Below are 17,117 nucleotides of genomic sequence, written 5' to 3'. Positions count from 1 at the left end.
GGGGAAACTGCAACACACCAAAAGCAGCCAGGAAGCAAATACTGAGGAGGGTCTGATTTTCTAGCCTGACCTAGACTCTTAGGAGTGTTTTTGCTTCTTATTTTCATAATTTAATAAAGGAATTTAAAATTTTGTTTTATTTTTTGGAGGTGGAGTCTTGATCTGTCACCCAGGCTAAAGTGCAGTGGCACACTCATATCACTGCAGCCTCAAACTCCTGGGCTCAAGCGATTCTCACTAGCTACTTGGGGGAACTAATTCCCTCAAGCAGGTAAGACTATAGGCTTGCGCCATCGCACACAGCTAACTAAAAAAAATATTTCTTTTTTTACAGACATGGTCTGGCTACATTGCCTAGGCTGGTCTTGAACTCCTGGCCCCAAGTGATCCTCCTGCCTCAGCCTCCTGAGTTATCAGGATTACAGCACAAGCCCCCAGCTCCTCATAAAGGAATTTTTAAGAACAGGAACACAAAGAGGAATTTACCAGAATTTCAATTCTTTCTGCTGTCTTCCTGGAAACTAATCTTAATCACTGTGGCATACAACCTGTAGTAAAGAATTCAGAAGTAGAAGTCTCAGAATAACCCCAAATTACCTGTCTTCACAGGCTCATTTAGTTTAAAAACTACAAATGCTATCAAACGTGCTGGTAAGTCTAGAAGTTCAAGAATCTGAACGTATTATTATTCAAGGTGGACAAACTCTAAGCATCAAATATTTTTACGTTTAAAGCAAAAAAAAAAAAAAAAATCCAAGGTACTTTGGAAAACTATTTTAAGTCAACATGCTGTAAACAGTAAGTCTAATGTTGATGATGAAATGTATCATTAGCTTCCACACTTTCCGTGGTCATTTAATCCTTTCTACGATTCCTTCTCATGACATGTCAAATAATCCTACTTTTTAGTCCAGGGTCACTACACATTCTTACTGAAATCTTACATTAGACAAGTTTGAAGAGAATGTTGACTAAGAAATGGTCAGCTTGAATGACAGCATTCAAGTTTGAAGAGAATGCTGACTTCGTAAAGAAATACTATTAATAATATAGCAAGTCTCTAAATCACCAGTCTCTAAATCACAGTTTATGTTGCCATAAATTGAGTAGGAACTCAACATGAATTATCTCCTAGAAACAAAGCATATCACAGTTTATTTCCCAGACCAGCCCATAAAAGCCTACTTTGCCCCTGATGTGTAGACCCTAAAGAAAACTGTTCAAGGTGAACCAGTGGAAAACAGTGAGGAAAATACACTGTAAGCCCCATCCCTGGATATCTTATTACATTTCAACTTTCCTCAAATACAAGTAGGTCGATAGGAGTAGCAGCATCTAAGATGAGGAGCTGATGCATTGGTTGAAAGTGTATCCTAAATTTGGCCACAATAAATTTGGTCACTCACATACTACTACTGTTCAGGCCTCTATCCTATGGCATAGGTTTCTTTTTCCCTTTACTTGGAATAATTTTCTCTCCATAAATCCTTACTCATTCTTAAAAACTGTGCTTCACTCGAATTTCAACAGTACTATCTTCAGGATGTCACCATAGTTGGAAGATCTGTAATGTAGCTTTAACTGCAGGATCCCATATTAGGTTACCCTACTCTCTTTCATACACTATCCAAAGAGTTGCTCCAGGGTTTGCTCACAGCATTCTGATCTTTCTATCACTCTCAGTAACCAACCAGCACAGTGATTAACAGAGACATATGTTAAAAAAGGTTTTTAAGTCCCACAGACCTGGATTTATGTGGCTCTGTTGCTTATAAGATGGGAATCTTGAGCTAATTACCTAAGCAATCTGAGTCTCAGTTTCCCCTTCTGTAAAATGGAAACAAACCAGCTCAAAGGGCAGTCTGCTACTCAAGTACTTAATGGGTAATTTTCTGATGCTTAAGAGAAAAATTGCACCCAAATTAAAAGCTGTAAATTAGGCAAGAAGGCTGTGTCTAAAGGCTTACAAGGGATGCCAAAAAAATAACTTGTAAGTGAATACAAATATGCTTATTTTTAAAACTTGGCCATATTAAACCAAACCTAATTTTCCCTTTGGAAAACACTGTTAATGCTAATTGAAAGATGGTTACCCAATAATCTTTAACATACTATAATTGGAGCATTAAATATACCAGACCCACAGCAATCACTCAAACATTTGTTGCAACTGACATGCTATGAAATGTGGCATCTCAGACTTAGAATCACCCTCTTTTTCTACAAGGTTAAAAAAAGGGGGGGGGGGGGAAGCTGAGCACAGTGGCTCATGCCTGTAATTCTAGCACTGTGGGGAGTCTGGGGCAGGAGGAGTGCTTGAGCCCAGGAGTTCGAGATCAGCCTGGGCGACACAGGGAGATGCTACCTCTACAAATGTTAATAATTTTTTTAAAAAGTAGCTGGGGGTGGTGGTATGAGCCTGTGGCTACAGCTACTTGTGAAACTGAGGCAGGAGGATACCTGAGCCTGAGAGGTAAAGGTTGCGGTGAACCATAATCATGCCACTAGCCTGGACAACAGAGTGAGACCCTGCCTCAAAAAAAAGCACTTGTATCTCCACAGTACGTATCAGTGAAATCTTATACTAAAATTACACTATGTATTTCACATATTATTTCATTTGACTCAGCAATTCTGAGATGTATGGTATCTGTCTTCCATGGGGGAAGAAAAAAGATTTATTTTACAGATGAAACAAATTAAGCTTGAACAAATTATGTAACTCAACTATAGTTACACGGCTTATCAATTAGTAAAGCCAACCCTCAATTCTAGAGACAGTAACTTCTAGCTATACTAGGAGCAATGGAGACACACAATTATAAAATATATGCCCCCAGGAGTTCACAGTCCAGGTGTGAAGACATGGAAAATATGAATACAAAAAATCTAAACGTACAGAAAATCTAAAAGAATGTGGTAAATTGTAAATAGTACAGATTTGTGTTCTTCAATATGTTACCAATGTATGACCTACATTAGAATGTCTGCAAATGGAGCCTAGAATCATTTTAAGCACATTCCCCAGCTGACTCTTAATGCACATTTATACATTCATATTTCAGATTTGCTGGTATAAACAATATGCAGAATGAGTTTAGTAGAAGGGAGAGGTCAAATGGACTCATTTTTCTCTTTCAAATACACTTAAACTATTTTCCAGTATCTTCGTTACATTGTTTTTACATACAATCAAATAATTTAGATTTAAATGGTACACAATCAAATAATTTAGATTTAAATGGTACATTTTTTTTTCTTTAACTAGAAATACTACTACTAGTTTCAAACAACTCCTCATTGTGAAATAACTTATAGAAGTCATGATAGACCAATTTTATGTTTTAATAGCAATTATGGCAGGTTACTAAGCTAATACTTTACTGGTTATAAAAATAAATTTATGGGAAATGTACAAGGTCAAATTTATGAACAAACTGATTATCTAAATATAATAATACTGCCACCTAGTGTTCAACTTTTAAAACGACATAATCGTACTATTGGCATCTGGGGAAAAAACCCCACAAAAAAGTGCTGTTAGAACAAACAGCTTCAGCTGGACACAGTGGTTCATGCCTGTAATCCCAGCACTCTGAGAAGCTGAGGCAGGTGGATCATTTGAGGTCAGGAGTTTGAGAACAGCTTGGCCAATATGGCGAAACCCCATCTCTACTAAAAATACAAAAATTAGTCAGGCGTGGTGGTGGTCACCTGTAATCCCACTACTCAGAAGGCTGAGGCAGGAGAATCACTGGAACCCAGGAGACAGAGGTTGCAGTGAGCCAAGATAAAGCCACTGCCCTCTAGCCTGGGTGACATAGCGAGACTCGGTCTCAAAAACAAAACAAAACAAAAACCAGTTTCATAGTAGGAACAACAAAACTTTGCTTTAAGAATTGGCCCAGGTTGGGCGTGGACATTTTGGGAGGCTGAGGCAGGTAGACTGTGTAAGGCCAAAAGTTCAAGACCAGCATGGGCAACATGGCTAAACCTTGTCTCTACAAAAAATACAAAAATTAGCCAGGTGTGGTGCCATGTGCCTATAGTCCCAGCTACTCAGCAGGCTAAGGTGAGAGGATCGTTTCAACCAGGGAGGTGGAGGTTGCAGTGAGTCGAGAGGACTCCAGTGCACTCCAGCCTGGGTAACAGAGTGAGACCTGGTCTCAAAAATAAAATAAAAAATAAAAATTGGTCGTTTTAGAGTCACTACCAGTATCTTAAGGATCAATGATGAAATGGGCAGCTAATACCAAATCATAATACTTCATGTTTCAAATAAAAATCTTGTAATTCAAATAAAAGAGAACCAATTAAACAACTATCACATGTTAAATAGCATTAAAAATAGCATTAACTACAGCTACAAAAATTGGAAACAAGTTTTAAAGGACACTAAATACTATACAGCTATTTAAATACTGGGGGAAAACATTATCAAAAGACAGCAAATGTGTGACAATTCGTATTTTCCAACGATGGCAACAATATCGCCCATCCACATGTTGTTCTGCAATGTGACCTTGTCACTATCACGTTTAGGTACAGCCTATTTCTCTACGCCCTTCAACTCAGGTGAGTCCTATCATGGCCATGACGAACAGAATACTGAAACGATCCTGTGCCAGTTCTAGGCATAACCCTTACCTACCACCCATGTCTAGCTTCCACTTTCTCAGAACACTTGCTCTTGAGGTACTTCTCTTAGAAGCCAGCTACCATGTAGTATAAAATATGACTACTGTGAGACAACTACGGAGAAGCCCTGGAGGATGACAGATTTATGTGCGGAGGTCAAGTAGCACAGAGGAACCAGAAATGCAAGTGAAGAAGTTATCAAAGAAGCAGATCTTATAGGTCCAGCCAATGCCAACTGCCCAGATAAGTCCTTCCCAAATTACTGACTCATAAAATCATGAGCAAAATAAAATGGCTGTTGTAAGCCACTAAGTTTTGAGGTAGTTCGTAATGTAACTGTAAATGAAACAAAAATTGGTTCCTGAAGTATTGCGTTACTTTAAGAAAAATCAAAAACACTTGCCCTTGTTTTGAGATTGGTGGTGGGTCGGCCTCAAGAAGAATGAGGTGACGGTTTGAGAGACAATGAGATAAATGTTATTAGAGGCAGGAAAAAAGGTATAAGGTATAAGATATAAACTTAAACATAAATATACTTTTGGTATTATGAATTATTTCATTAAAAAAGGTGATAGTGGTCGGGTACGGTGGCTCACACCTGTAATCCCAGCACTTTGGGAGGCCAAGGTGGGCGGATCACCAGAGGTTAGGCATTCAAGACAAGCTCAGCAGACATGGTGAAACCCCTGTCTCTACTAAAAATACAAAAAATTAGCCAGGTGTGGTGGCAGGTGCCTGTAGTCCCAGCTCCTCAGGAGGCTGAGGCATGAGAATTGCTTGAACCTGGGGGGCGGAGGCTGCAGTGAGCCTCTGCACTCCAGCCTGGGCAAGAGTGAGACTCTGTCTTAAAAAAAAAAAAAAAAGTAATAGTAAAGGGCTCTCTTAGTTGCTAACTCAGATGAGGGGGTGACATATGGCTCTGAATATGAAAATTGGGCCGTATCTACTCTTCAGTTTGCTATTAAAGAGGAATTAGTGACAATGGGCTGTCCTAATTTTAAAGCACAAATTAAACATTAATTAAATATAGGACTGTCCAGCTGAGTGTAGTGACGCACACCTGTAATCCCAGCACTTTGGGAGGTCGAGGCGGGGCGGGGCGGGGCCGGGGACTTGAGGTCAGGAGTTCGAGACCAGCCTGGCTAACATGGTGAAAACCCGTCTCTACTAAAAATAAAACATATCAGCCGGACGTGGTGGCGTGTGCCTATAAATCCCCGCTACTCTGGAGGCTGAAGCAGGACAATCACTTGAACCCGGGAGGTGGAGGTTGCAGTGAGCAGAGATTGTGCCACTGCACACCAGCCTGGGCGACAGAGCGAGACTCCATCTCAAAAAAATAAAAAATAAAAATAAAAATAAAAGAAAAAAGGGACTGTCCAAAAACAATTCAGAAAATGTTTATTAAATTAATATAGTTTAATCTAAAACATTTCAGACAATGTAAAAAATTTTATGGCAAGCATAATCAAATCATGTATGCCAAGATAATTTATTAGGAAACACTTGATGTCTGGATTCAAATTCCCATGAAAACCAGTATTTTAAATAAGAAAAAAGTCACAAATGCTATCCCTTAGTGGGCTATAGAATATTTGCCCAGCTTGATTTCTTCCCCATTTTCTTAGTGTAAGAGGCAAAGGCTGAACTGAGCTGGCAATAAAGAGCAAATGCCTTTAAACCAGTGAGCTGATGCAAATTCAATTACATATACAGTCACATGTTGCATAACATTTTGGCTTAGAATGGACTATATACACAATGATGGTCCCTTAAGATTATAATAACATCTTTTCATTGTACCTTTTCTATGTTCGATATATAAGACAGAGCTGAACACATTCACATATATGGCAGGGTCTGTATGCACCCTGACAACTCACAGAACAATGGGATGAAAGGATACTAGCTTTCTCCCACTTTTCATAGGTAAACTGGGTAAGTTAATGTACCTGAGTACCTACAAAAATGTAGTAAGTGGGGCCTGGCACAGTGGCTCACACCTGTAAACCCAGTACTTTGGGAGGCCGAGGCTGGGGTATCTCTTTGAAGCTAGGAGTTTGAGACCAGCCTGGCCAACATGGGGAAACCCCGTCTTTACCAAAACAACAAAAATTAGCTGGGAGTGGTGGTGCACACTCTTAATCCCAGCTACTCGAGTGGCTGAGGCATGAGAATCACTTGACCCTGGGAGGTGGAAGTTGCAGTGAGCTGAGCTCATGCCACTGCACTCTAGCCTGGGTGACAGAGCAAGATGCTATCTTCAAAAAAAAAAAGAACTAGTAAGTGAAGGTACAATTGGTCAGACATGCCCCACAAAGCCTACATTGAACCGGATGTTAAAAACACCATATACTAGAATAAGAGTTTGGCCGAAAGCTCCAGAAGTCAGAACAATAAATACTAGATATGTATTTAAAAAACAGAAAAAGATACATACTTACCTCTGAGTTAAAACTGCCTACAGTACTCAGTATGATTAACACTGTACAGATTTGTAGCTTAGAAGCAATAGGCTATATACTATGTCGCCTAGGTGTGTTGTAGACTATACCATCTAGGTTTTATTAAGTACCATCTATGATGTTCACATGATGAAATCATCTAACAATGCATTTCTCAGAACATATCCTCATCAAGTGACACACGATTTTAATGCAATCTAAATTCACTATTGATATATGACATTAATATATACAGGCATGTATGTCATATTAATTTATACTAATGCAGTGTTATGTTCAATTTAGGTATTTCCAACTTAATTTGCTTGATGATAGTCTCAGCAAAACAGAACTTTGCTACTAGACTCTTCTACACTTGTCCTTGTTTGGTAATGGAATGGATTCTTCACTTACACGATATATTACACATTTAACTCATTAATCTATGAATGAGCCTACCGTATATTTTAAAATAAGTGTTGGTTATATTTGATGTCAGAAGAATCAGTATCAAAAAGAAATACTGTCATATATCATAGAAAGTAAGTTTTATTGGATATTTTTTTCAGACCTCAAGATTTAACATGGTGTTTGATATGAATAAATCAATAAAAGCAAAAACAAAATTAACTTCCTTTGGTTTGATACAGCAGAAAAGTACAAGCAAAAATTAGGAATTCCAAGCACAAGAAAGCAGCCTACAAGTCCTGTGAATTGTATCTTCCTTTTCTGGCTGATTAATCTCAACTGTCTTTCTGGTTAAAGCGGAAGTGAGGCTGGTGGGAAGGCTGAAAATATAATGGGATACTTTTTTTTTTTTTTTTTTTTTTTTTTTTTGAGACAGAGTCTCGCTCTGTCGCCCGGGCTGGAGTGCAGTGCCCGGATCTCAGCTCACTGCAAGCTCCGCCTCCCGGGTTCACGCCATTCTCCTGCCTCAGCCTCCCGAGTAGTTGGGACTACAGGCGCCCACCACCGCGCCCGGCTAATTTTTTGTATTTTTTAGTAGAGACGGGGTTTCACCATGTTAACCAGGATGGTCTCCATCTCCTGACCTCGTGATCCGCCCGTCTCAGCCTCCCAAAGTGCTGGGATTACAGGCTTGAGCCACCGCGCCCGGCCTACCCCGTCTCTACTAAAAAAAAAAGAAATACAAAATTTGCTGGGCACGGTGGCACATGCCTGTAATCCCAGCTACTTGGGAGGCTGAGGCAGGAGAATCACTTGAACCCGGGAGGCAGAGGTTGTGGTGAACCAAGATTGCACCATTGCACTCCAGCCTCGGCAACAAGAACAAAACTCCATCTCAAAAAACAAACGAAGAAAAACTTTATAGATACTGAAATTTGTATTTTCACATGTCCCAAAATAATGATTTTTTTCAACCATTTAAAAATGTAAAAGCCATATTAGCAAATAGGCCATATAAAGACAGGTGATGGGTTGTACTTTGATGACCCCAGATTAAAATTTTATTATTATGAAAGGCAATACAAGATAGAAATCTGCCTCCCATGCAGACAATGGAGTCAATCTTTTAGACTACCTAAACATCAGTTTCCTCATCTGTAAAGTGAAGATAATGTTAGTACTCACCTCACAAGTTTGTTGTGAGGATAAACTGAGTGAGTATGCAAATCATTTAGAATAGTACCTAGTATATAGTAAATGTATTGGCTATTCCTTACTCAGCGGCATACAGTAGCAAATGATTCTCAATCCCTATTAGCAACTCTATACTTTAAAACTCCCACTGTAGGTCTGAGGCAAACAGCCTTCTTGGACCAAGTAAGACAATTCCACAGTATGCCACTACTAATGCTTCTGTTATACTGCCCACAATCCTTCTAGAGTTTTCATTCTTAAGTAATTCAAACTGCTAACTATTACCCCGATTCTCAGATGCTGCAACGCCACCACAAGAATAGTTTTTGAACAGACTATCTGCAGTCTAAAGTTCTGCTGCATATCTAAATTAGTGCGCAGGTAGGAACAAGGTGAAATTTTAAGTGGTATTTTTGACAGTAATTTTATACTAGACATTCATCAATAAATGATTCCATATAAAAGTTATAATAAATCTTTTTTTTTTTGGACTAAAAGGCTTTCGGTGAGACTCAAAAATCATGTTTATCTACTTCTCAACATATAAAAAAGTCACAAAAGTTTGATTATTTAATATGCATGAGTGTCAGCCCATCTCCCCAGTCCTCCACCAAGTATTTCAGACGAAGGACTTAGGAAATTACTGTGGCCTTTTCATTTCTTCTGGATTAGCTCCCACCCGACATTATAAAAACATAAATTTGGATATACAATAAAATATGTTTCTAAACAACTTTACTCATTTCTGTTTCCTAATTCTTTTTTTTTTTTGGCAATAAATTATTTGTTGGGGAAGAAAGTCAAAATGTGTTCATTAAATGACAGTTTGGAAACTATGCAAAAGTGAAGAACTCTAAACAAGTTTTTTTGTTTTTTTTTTTTTTTGAGAAGGAGTCTCGCTCTGTTGCCCCAGCTGGCGTGCAATGCAATCTCGGCTCACTGCAACCTCTGCCTCCCGGGTTCAAGCCATTCTCTTGCCTCAGCCTCCCGAGTAGTTGGGATTACAGGCACCCACCATCATGCCCAGCTAGTTTTTGTATTTTCAGTAGAGATGTGGTTTCTCCATGTTGGTCAGGCTGGTCTCAAACTCCTGACCTCAGGTGATCCTCCCGCCTCGGCCTCCCAAAGTGCTGGAATTACAGGCATGAGCCGCGGTGCTTGGCCTCCTAAACAGTAATTTAAATTAAAACCATAATAACAACTCACCTACAACCAAGCCACATTCAGGACAGATCATATCACCGGCTCTGTAGTCCTCCACTAAAATCGCATCTGGATGGTTTGGACATGTGACTCTTGGAAGAGCATCCAAACTAAAAGAAAAAAGTTGTATTTTTACATCTTCCCAATCAACATGTATCACAGTAATCTCCTGAGACGCGGGATGGGGAAGACAAAGATTGTAAACATTCTTCAATACATACGATTATAACACGTGTGAGCTAGATTTTCAAAGTAAACATCCCAGTTAGGTTACTTTAAATTCTAGCTAGTAACTGGCAAGTAGTTTCCACTGGAATTCTTATTTTACTGTGGAAGGCTTTCAAAACATAAATAGAAAATAATTAGTTTCTTCTCTTAATATGTAGTCTACTAAGATTTTTTTAAATGCTGATTAGTGTTGTAATGACTAGCTACCATAATAACCTGCAGCATTTACATTACCATCCAGTTTGTGCTCTTTGCCACTTATTTGTCTAGTCAGAGAACAATTTCTCTCTGTATTTTTCTACTTGTTAACTACTTTAGTAACAGATTTAAATAGTACACTGAACCCAGTAAGTATAGAAATGAGGGATGGTAGAAGTTGCTCTGCTGAACTTAAGACTTGATGATTTCCTTTAGTCCAGAATTGAGTTACTGAATTTTTTATCATTCAAGGAATTGTTTCAAAAGCTACTTGTAAATTTATCTGTGATATTAATAATTAGCTCAATTTATCTTATTTTGAACAACAAAGCAGTTTGCAGAAGACACGTTCATCTTTTTTTTACACATTAATCATAAATGATCTGACAGAATCAGCTGTAAAAGCAACAAATATTTGATCATTATTTCAGGGGGTATGACCTCCCAATCATAAATGCTTGGTAGCACTGCAAATAAGGCCCTTTTAAAAATCGTTTGAAATAATACAATAAATGGTTAGGTTATGGACATCAGATGCACGTAAAAGACAAAAATCAACTGTTCTTATAGTATGTAAATAGTTATTTGTGGTTTGGGGTAAAGTTTCTCATGTTAGCAAATACCATTCAGAAGGTTAACTCTCAACTTAGATGATGATATCTACAGGAAAACTGATAAAATAATCCCTATTCCCCTCCAAATTTATCTACTCAGCTTAACCAGAACATGTCTTGAATCTTCTCGTTGGGAAAACGCAGGGGTAAGTATTACTTCATATTTGTGATTACTCCATAAATTCCTCTAAGGAAAGTATTTTAATATATTAAGACAAATAAAATTAAACAGTTGTTATCAATTACGAAAAACTATGTTGAAATAAAGGAAAATGTTAGCAGAGTAGTACTAATTACAAATGAGTAAAAGAGGAGGCCATGTTAAACACAGTACTAAGAACTAACACTCTGCACTATTAAAAAGTAGACAGAAAACTCTAGTTCATGTAACGATACAGAAACATCTGAAAGATATGAAGAGTGAGGAGTAAGGTAGAAAATCTATACAAAGCTGAAAAGTATAAACTAGCCATACACTGTAACATGGATGAACCTCAAAATACTGACAGAAGCTAGACAGCAGAATACATATGCCATTTATGCCAACTTCAAAGCAGGCAAAACAAATTGATGGTGTTAGAAATCAGGATGCGGTTTTCTCAAGGGAGGGGGAATGACTGAGGACAGAGACTTTGCTAGTGTCTTAGCTAGTGCTAGTGGTATCTGATTTCCTTACCTGGGTAGTAGCTATGTATGTGCTCACTTTGTGACTGAGCTGCCCACTTTTAAAATCTGCGTGCTAATGTCATTAAAAAAAGGTAAAAGCAAGGTAGTGAATGGAGTTTAAATCAGGTCACTTTTGGGGAGAAGAGAGGTTAGAACTATTTGTATACACTTGTTAAATCATAAGCACGAGGAAAACACCAAAAGACTAGTAACTATGGCTGATCTGGGGAGACTTGAGAGACTACTTTTCATGGTTTTAGTCTATTGTAATTTTGCTTTTGGACCATTTGTATGTGTTACCTATCAAAATAAAAGTATGCTAAATTGGTAAACTTTTAACCAAATTACCCACAATACAAAAGAGGAACCATACAAATGGGGTGGCGCAGGTGGTAACAGAGAGAAACAATGGGGAGGAATAGGGAAACCACCACCACTGACATTAAAACATCTAAAGTACCAGATAATCCCAAACCCCATTTTAGAGCTATCATTTATTGGGTATGCACTGTATTGCTGGTGTTACACATTTATTATTGTCAATCTCCACAGCAATCCTGCAAGAAAGGCCTATTTCCCATTTTAAAAGATTATGCTCACAGAATGATTTGCCTGAAGTCATGGAACTAGTAAGTGGCGAAGCTTACATTTGAACTCAAAATATGTGTATTCTTCTGTGAGGTCACCAGCCAGTTTCACGGCCTAGCAACAATACATCTTCCTGAGGGAAAAACATGCAAAAGATAGAAATAATATATTTAGGCTGGGCATAGTGGCTCATACCTGTTACCACAGCACTTTGGCAGGCCAAAGTCGGAGGACTGTTTGGGCCCAGGAGTTCGGGCCCAGCCTGGGCAATGTAACTAGGCCTTGTCTCTACAAAAATAAAAAGTAATAAAATTAAAAAATAAAAAAATTAGCCAGGCACACTAAAAAAATTAGTGTGCACCTATGGTCCCAGCTACTCAGGAGGCTGAGGTGGGAGGATCACCTGAACTGGGGAGGTCATGGCTGCAGTGAGCCATGATTGTGCCACTTGCACTTCAGCCCAGGCCTGTTCCAAAAAAATAAAAATTCTACATTTAACTTTGTCACTGATAGAAAAACTTGAGCAATAACTGCCATGATACATAAATTGCACATATCTAGAAAAAAATTCAGACTTAAAAAGCCATGACAGAATTTAAGTCATATTTGAGTGATTTGGGGAGCCAAAGTTTTCCATTTACCTACAAGGAGGCCTCACCTGACAGACCACCACCCAGACAGAATGACTGAGCATCCAATCCAAGAATCAGAATCAGTAAACAAGAGTGTCACTGGCTTTATGAGTTCTGTTCAAACAGTACATTAGCTAAAGCGCATCCCACCCCAAATTCTTTTCTTCTAACCATAAAATGTAAGTCTTGGCAGTTACCAGAAAAGGCTATTTTGTAAAAATGGCTTTCACTGTGAAATTAACCAATTTCACAGCTGATAGGGTCAGAAAAATGGTGCCAGAGTTCCAGAACCTGTAGAATTAATTTGATACTTTTAACACAGCATTAGTTAACCAAAGGCCAGGTGTGGATAACAAGAAACAGGTTATCTTAGACTCTACACTCTAACACTATCCTTGGAAAAGTCAACATTGGCATGACTCAGTTTACACTTACGCAAAAATACTAATATCTACCTCATAGTGGTAATGAGAGATATAATTAGGGTCTGCAAGCATTTTTCAGGTCACAAGATTAAAGGCTGTCTCTGAGGGTACTGCATGCATTTCCTGTAGATATGAGTACATTGCATTTTTAAATATATACTGAAGAGCAACCTCCCAGCACACATAACTAAATTTCTTATGCAAGATTTTCTTCAGAAGGACACAGGCAACAATATTTGTAAACAAATCCTTTAGCATGGAACTAATCAACTCTTCCGATGGCTCTAACTTCCACTTTCGAGGCCCGCTGTGATGGTAACCTGGTTCCATCTGGCTTACCAATGCTGACGTTCCCAACTTCCTAGCTGTCAGATCGATAGGGACCCGGAACCAACTATTTCCCGTTCCTTTGAAAAGGAGAAATTACGGACCTCGGGTTGTTTGGGCCGTAGACGAAAACAACAAGCTGGGGGAGGGGCGGAGGTAGAAGGAGAAGAAAATAAAGGGAGGTTGAAATATTCAGAAAAGACGAGGACAAGGGCTAGGGACACAGAAGCCCACCAGGACCCACAAAGAGTGATGTCTACATGAGAAGACGACATAAGACTCCGAAGCAATAACGTCAACAGCTGGGTAACCCCTCCGACACCCTGACAGTCCTGCCGTCTGGAAGTGCCTTTGTCCCGGCCGGTCGGCCAGTCCCGCCGCTTCTCTCCCATACCCCTCGGTGCTTAGTCCGACTAGGCTGCCCGGAGGCCGCCTGAAAGCCCGCGGCGCTCGCGCCCGCCCCTCAGCTCGCCGGGCTGGGCCGGACATACTAACCGGCTGGTAGACGCCATCTTCAGGGCCACTGCGGTGCCCGCAACAAGCCACAACAGATCCGCCGAAAACAGGAAACGAGTGTGGCGAAGAGACGCGCAGAGATGAGTTTTTATAGACGACTCACCCACGCAGTCGTAACAGAGCGGGGCTACGGGTCGGGAGAAGGGCCAAGAACAGTGAGATCCCATACGTCACGCGCTTTGAGATTTCTTACGTTTTTACTCCGTTTCTGTAATTTGCTATGTTGCTAAGCGAGTCAACGTAACTGCCTAGGAAGAGTCTCATGGGAACCCTGCAAATGGGCTACAACAGAGCTACTCTCAATCTGACAGAGTTAAAACACGAAGAAAACCCTGGCTTCGTAGTGGTGCCAAAGCCTGCATCCCTAAAAGTCTAACCACCCCTTCCTCTCCCACCTTCTCACCGCCACCCCCCGGCCCCAGTACCCCACCCGGCTTCAGGCACTCCCATTTGAGCCGGTTCTTATGTGCCCCAAGGGTGATTCTTTCTAAGGAATTCAAAATAAAAAGAGAAATTCACTTAGGTCATCCAGAACAGGTGTCTCTTCAGGCTCTGTCATCAACTAGCATGTTATCTTCTTAGGCACGTCGTTTTGATACAGGGTATGTAGGTTTATATAGGTTATAGTATCTTGCCTTGCATACCCTTTTAGAATTGGCAGGAGATGAAACAAAATTACGTGAGACCAATGTGTGCATGAGAGGCACGACGATATGGGTCATACTCTGATCATTTTTTTTTTCATGGCCTTTGCAAATTTGGCTGATAGCTACGTATAGAAAACTTGGCAGAACATCTAGATAATGCAAAATATCCCTAGATTTATTAGCCAAATTAACGTCAAAATAGTAATCCCACTACTACTAACAACAATAACACTGGTGGAGGGTGTTCAGGTTCTTGACGTTTTGAACAAAGAACTGGACAAAACGCACAAAGCAAGGAACGAATGAAGCAACAAAGGCAGATTTATTGAAAACGAAAGTACACGCCACAGAGCGGCAGCGACCAGGGCAGAGGAGCTCAAGACTACCTTTACAGAATTTTCTGGGGTTTGAATACCCTCTAGAGGTTTCCCATCGGTTACTTGGTGTACACCCTATGTAAATGAAGTAGTGACTCCACAATCAGTCTGATTGGTTGTGAAAAGCAACCAATCAGAGGCTAAAGAGAAGTTACAAAGTTACACTCCTATGCAAATGTCTGATTGGTTGCTTTCTGCAACCAATCAGAGATACTTTCAATTTCCCATCTGCCACACAGAAAAAGTGTGTGTGTGTTGGGGGGAGGGGTGTTGAGAGGGGGGTATTGGGGGGGCATTGTATGTGGGAGGGAGTTGTAGGGGGGTTGTGGGGGGGAGGGGGTTGCAAAGGGAGTAGTGTCTGGTTCTTTTGTTACTTAGGTGTGGAAAGTTGGGGTTTTCTTTTTGATTCAGTTCTAGGAAATCAGTGTGAATCGGCCTTAGGTTTCCTGCCTCCAGACCCTTTTCTCCTGCGACAACACTGCAGGAGAAAACTAGTCTTGGAAATATGGGGATTGGTAGAGAAAGTGCTTGGTGGTTTTCATGGGGCTGAGAACTTAGAAGACTGCTTCCTTTCTTTGGAGATGGGATTTAAATCTAATCGAGCACTCATTGTTTTCTTGAGAAGGTGGGAGATACTAGCTTCCTTAGAAAGAAAAAGGGGTGTGCAAGAGGCAGGATTTTAGGAACTCAAATCTAGGTGGGAACCGGGGAGCATTTCTTTTTTCTTTCCCAACCCCAATCTTCTGTTTTGTAATTCTGTCACTTTAATAACTTGACTGTACTCTTGTGGGGGTTTTTTCCTCCCTCAATATTTGGGAAAGTTTGAAAAATGCCAACCCTTTTCAGCTGTGTCAAGTGCAACCAGAAAAGGGCTTGGGGCTGCTGCACCTCAGTCCAGTAGAGGTTTCATGGTAAAGCGTCTTAGCTTGGAGGAAGAGGAGGAATAAGACAACTGTGCATCTCTTGAGATCCAGAACATGGACCTGCACCTGGTGGATTCATGATAAGCGTTCAGTAATGTTTGTTGAAGGAAGAAATTGAAACCCTAGAAAAGGGAGGTAGCATTACTGGTTAAATCAATTCCTGCCACACCTGGAGAGTCTCTTGTCTGTCATAAACTTGTAAGAATTTCTTTTGTATTAAAGTAGAAGGCAGCTTAGGTAAGCCATTCGTTTTCTTTTGTTAGTACAGCACTGGCAATTTACAAAGCATTTTAATCAGCATAATCCCATTTAATATTTATTATTGATCTTGAAGTTAAAATACACACACACACACACAGAGCTGGTATTTTATCATTTGGGAATCAATAACATAACTAGCATTCACCAAAACTTCTGGTTTGTATAATAACTTATTTAAATTAATTATGTAAATTAAAATAATTTAATTAAAGCAATGGTTTAAATTAACTCATCTTTTTAACTTAGAAAGTTATTTGAAAAGTTTATATCACTACTGTGAAATCTCAAGTTGATGCGCTATAGTTCATTTTAAATATAAAATGTTTTACATGACTAATAAATGATTTTAAAATGCTTGTGACCTGCCTGGCATTGTGGATCACGCCGGTAATCCCAGCACTTTGGGAGGCTGAGGCAGGTGGATTACCTGAGGTCAGGAGTTCGAGACTAGCCTGGCCAACATGGTGAAACCCTGTCTCTCCCAAAAATACAAAAATTAGCCAGGTGTGGTGGCACACACCTGTAGTCTCAGCTACTTGTGAGGCTGAGGCAGGAGAATCGCTTGAACGTGAGAGGTGGAGGTTGCAGTGAACCGAGATTGCACCACTGCACTCCAGCCTGGGCAACAGAATGAAACTCCATCTCAAAAAACCAAAAATGCTTGTGACCTACCTATGTTTCTTTTTTTAAAGTCAACTTTATTGAGATATAATTACATGCAGTAAAATTCGCCTGTTTAAAATTTAATGGTTTTTGGCAACTGAGTTGTATAACCATCGCTGGCAATCCTGTTCTAGCACATTTCCATCATCCCAATACGATCTTTTA

At 39.8% G+C, this 17,117-nt stretch overlaps 1 protein-coding gene across 4 annotated transcripts in view; it reads right to left on the bottom strand.

Annotated features, from left to right (window-relative positions):
* Positions 1 to 14,145, bottom strand: part of GTF2B (general transcription factor IIB) — a 34,754-nt gene extending 20,609 nt beyond the window's left edge. Inside the window, exons 1-2 of one of the 4 annotated variants that reach the window (XM_065519144.1) lie at positions 13,800 to 14,145; positions 9,891 to 9,997 (exon numbers count right to left, since the gene is read on the bottom strand). In XM_065519144.1, coding sequence (XP_065375216.1) covers positions 9,891 to 9,997; positions 13,800 to 13,957 — 265 coding nt within the window. In that variant the 5' untranslated portion in view covers positions 13,958 to 14,145. The other 3 variants (XM_005542805.4, XM_045367692.2, XM_074002330.1) reach the window with 3 other exon arrangements.
* Between the last annotated feature and the right edge of the window lie 2,972 nt (positions 14,146 to 17,117).

This window comes from Macaca fascicularis, chromosome 1 (assembly GCF_037993035.2).
Source record: "Macaca fascicularis isolate 582-1 chromosome 1, T2T-MFA8v1.1".
Classification (NCBI taxonomy): Eukaryota; Metazoa; Chordata; class Mammalia; order Primates; family Cercopithecidae; genus Macaca; species Macaca fascicularis.
Note: the sequence above shows the minus strand (reverse complement) of the source record. Positions and strands in the feature narration are given on the sequence as shown.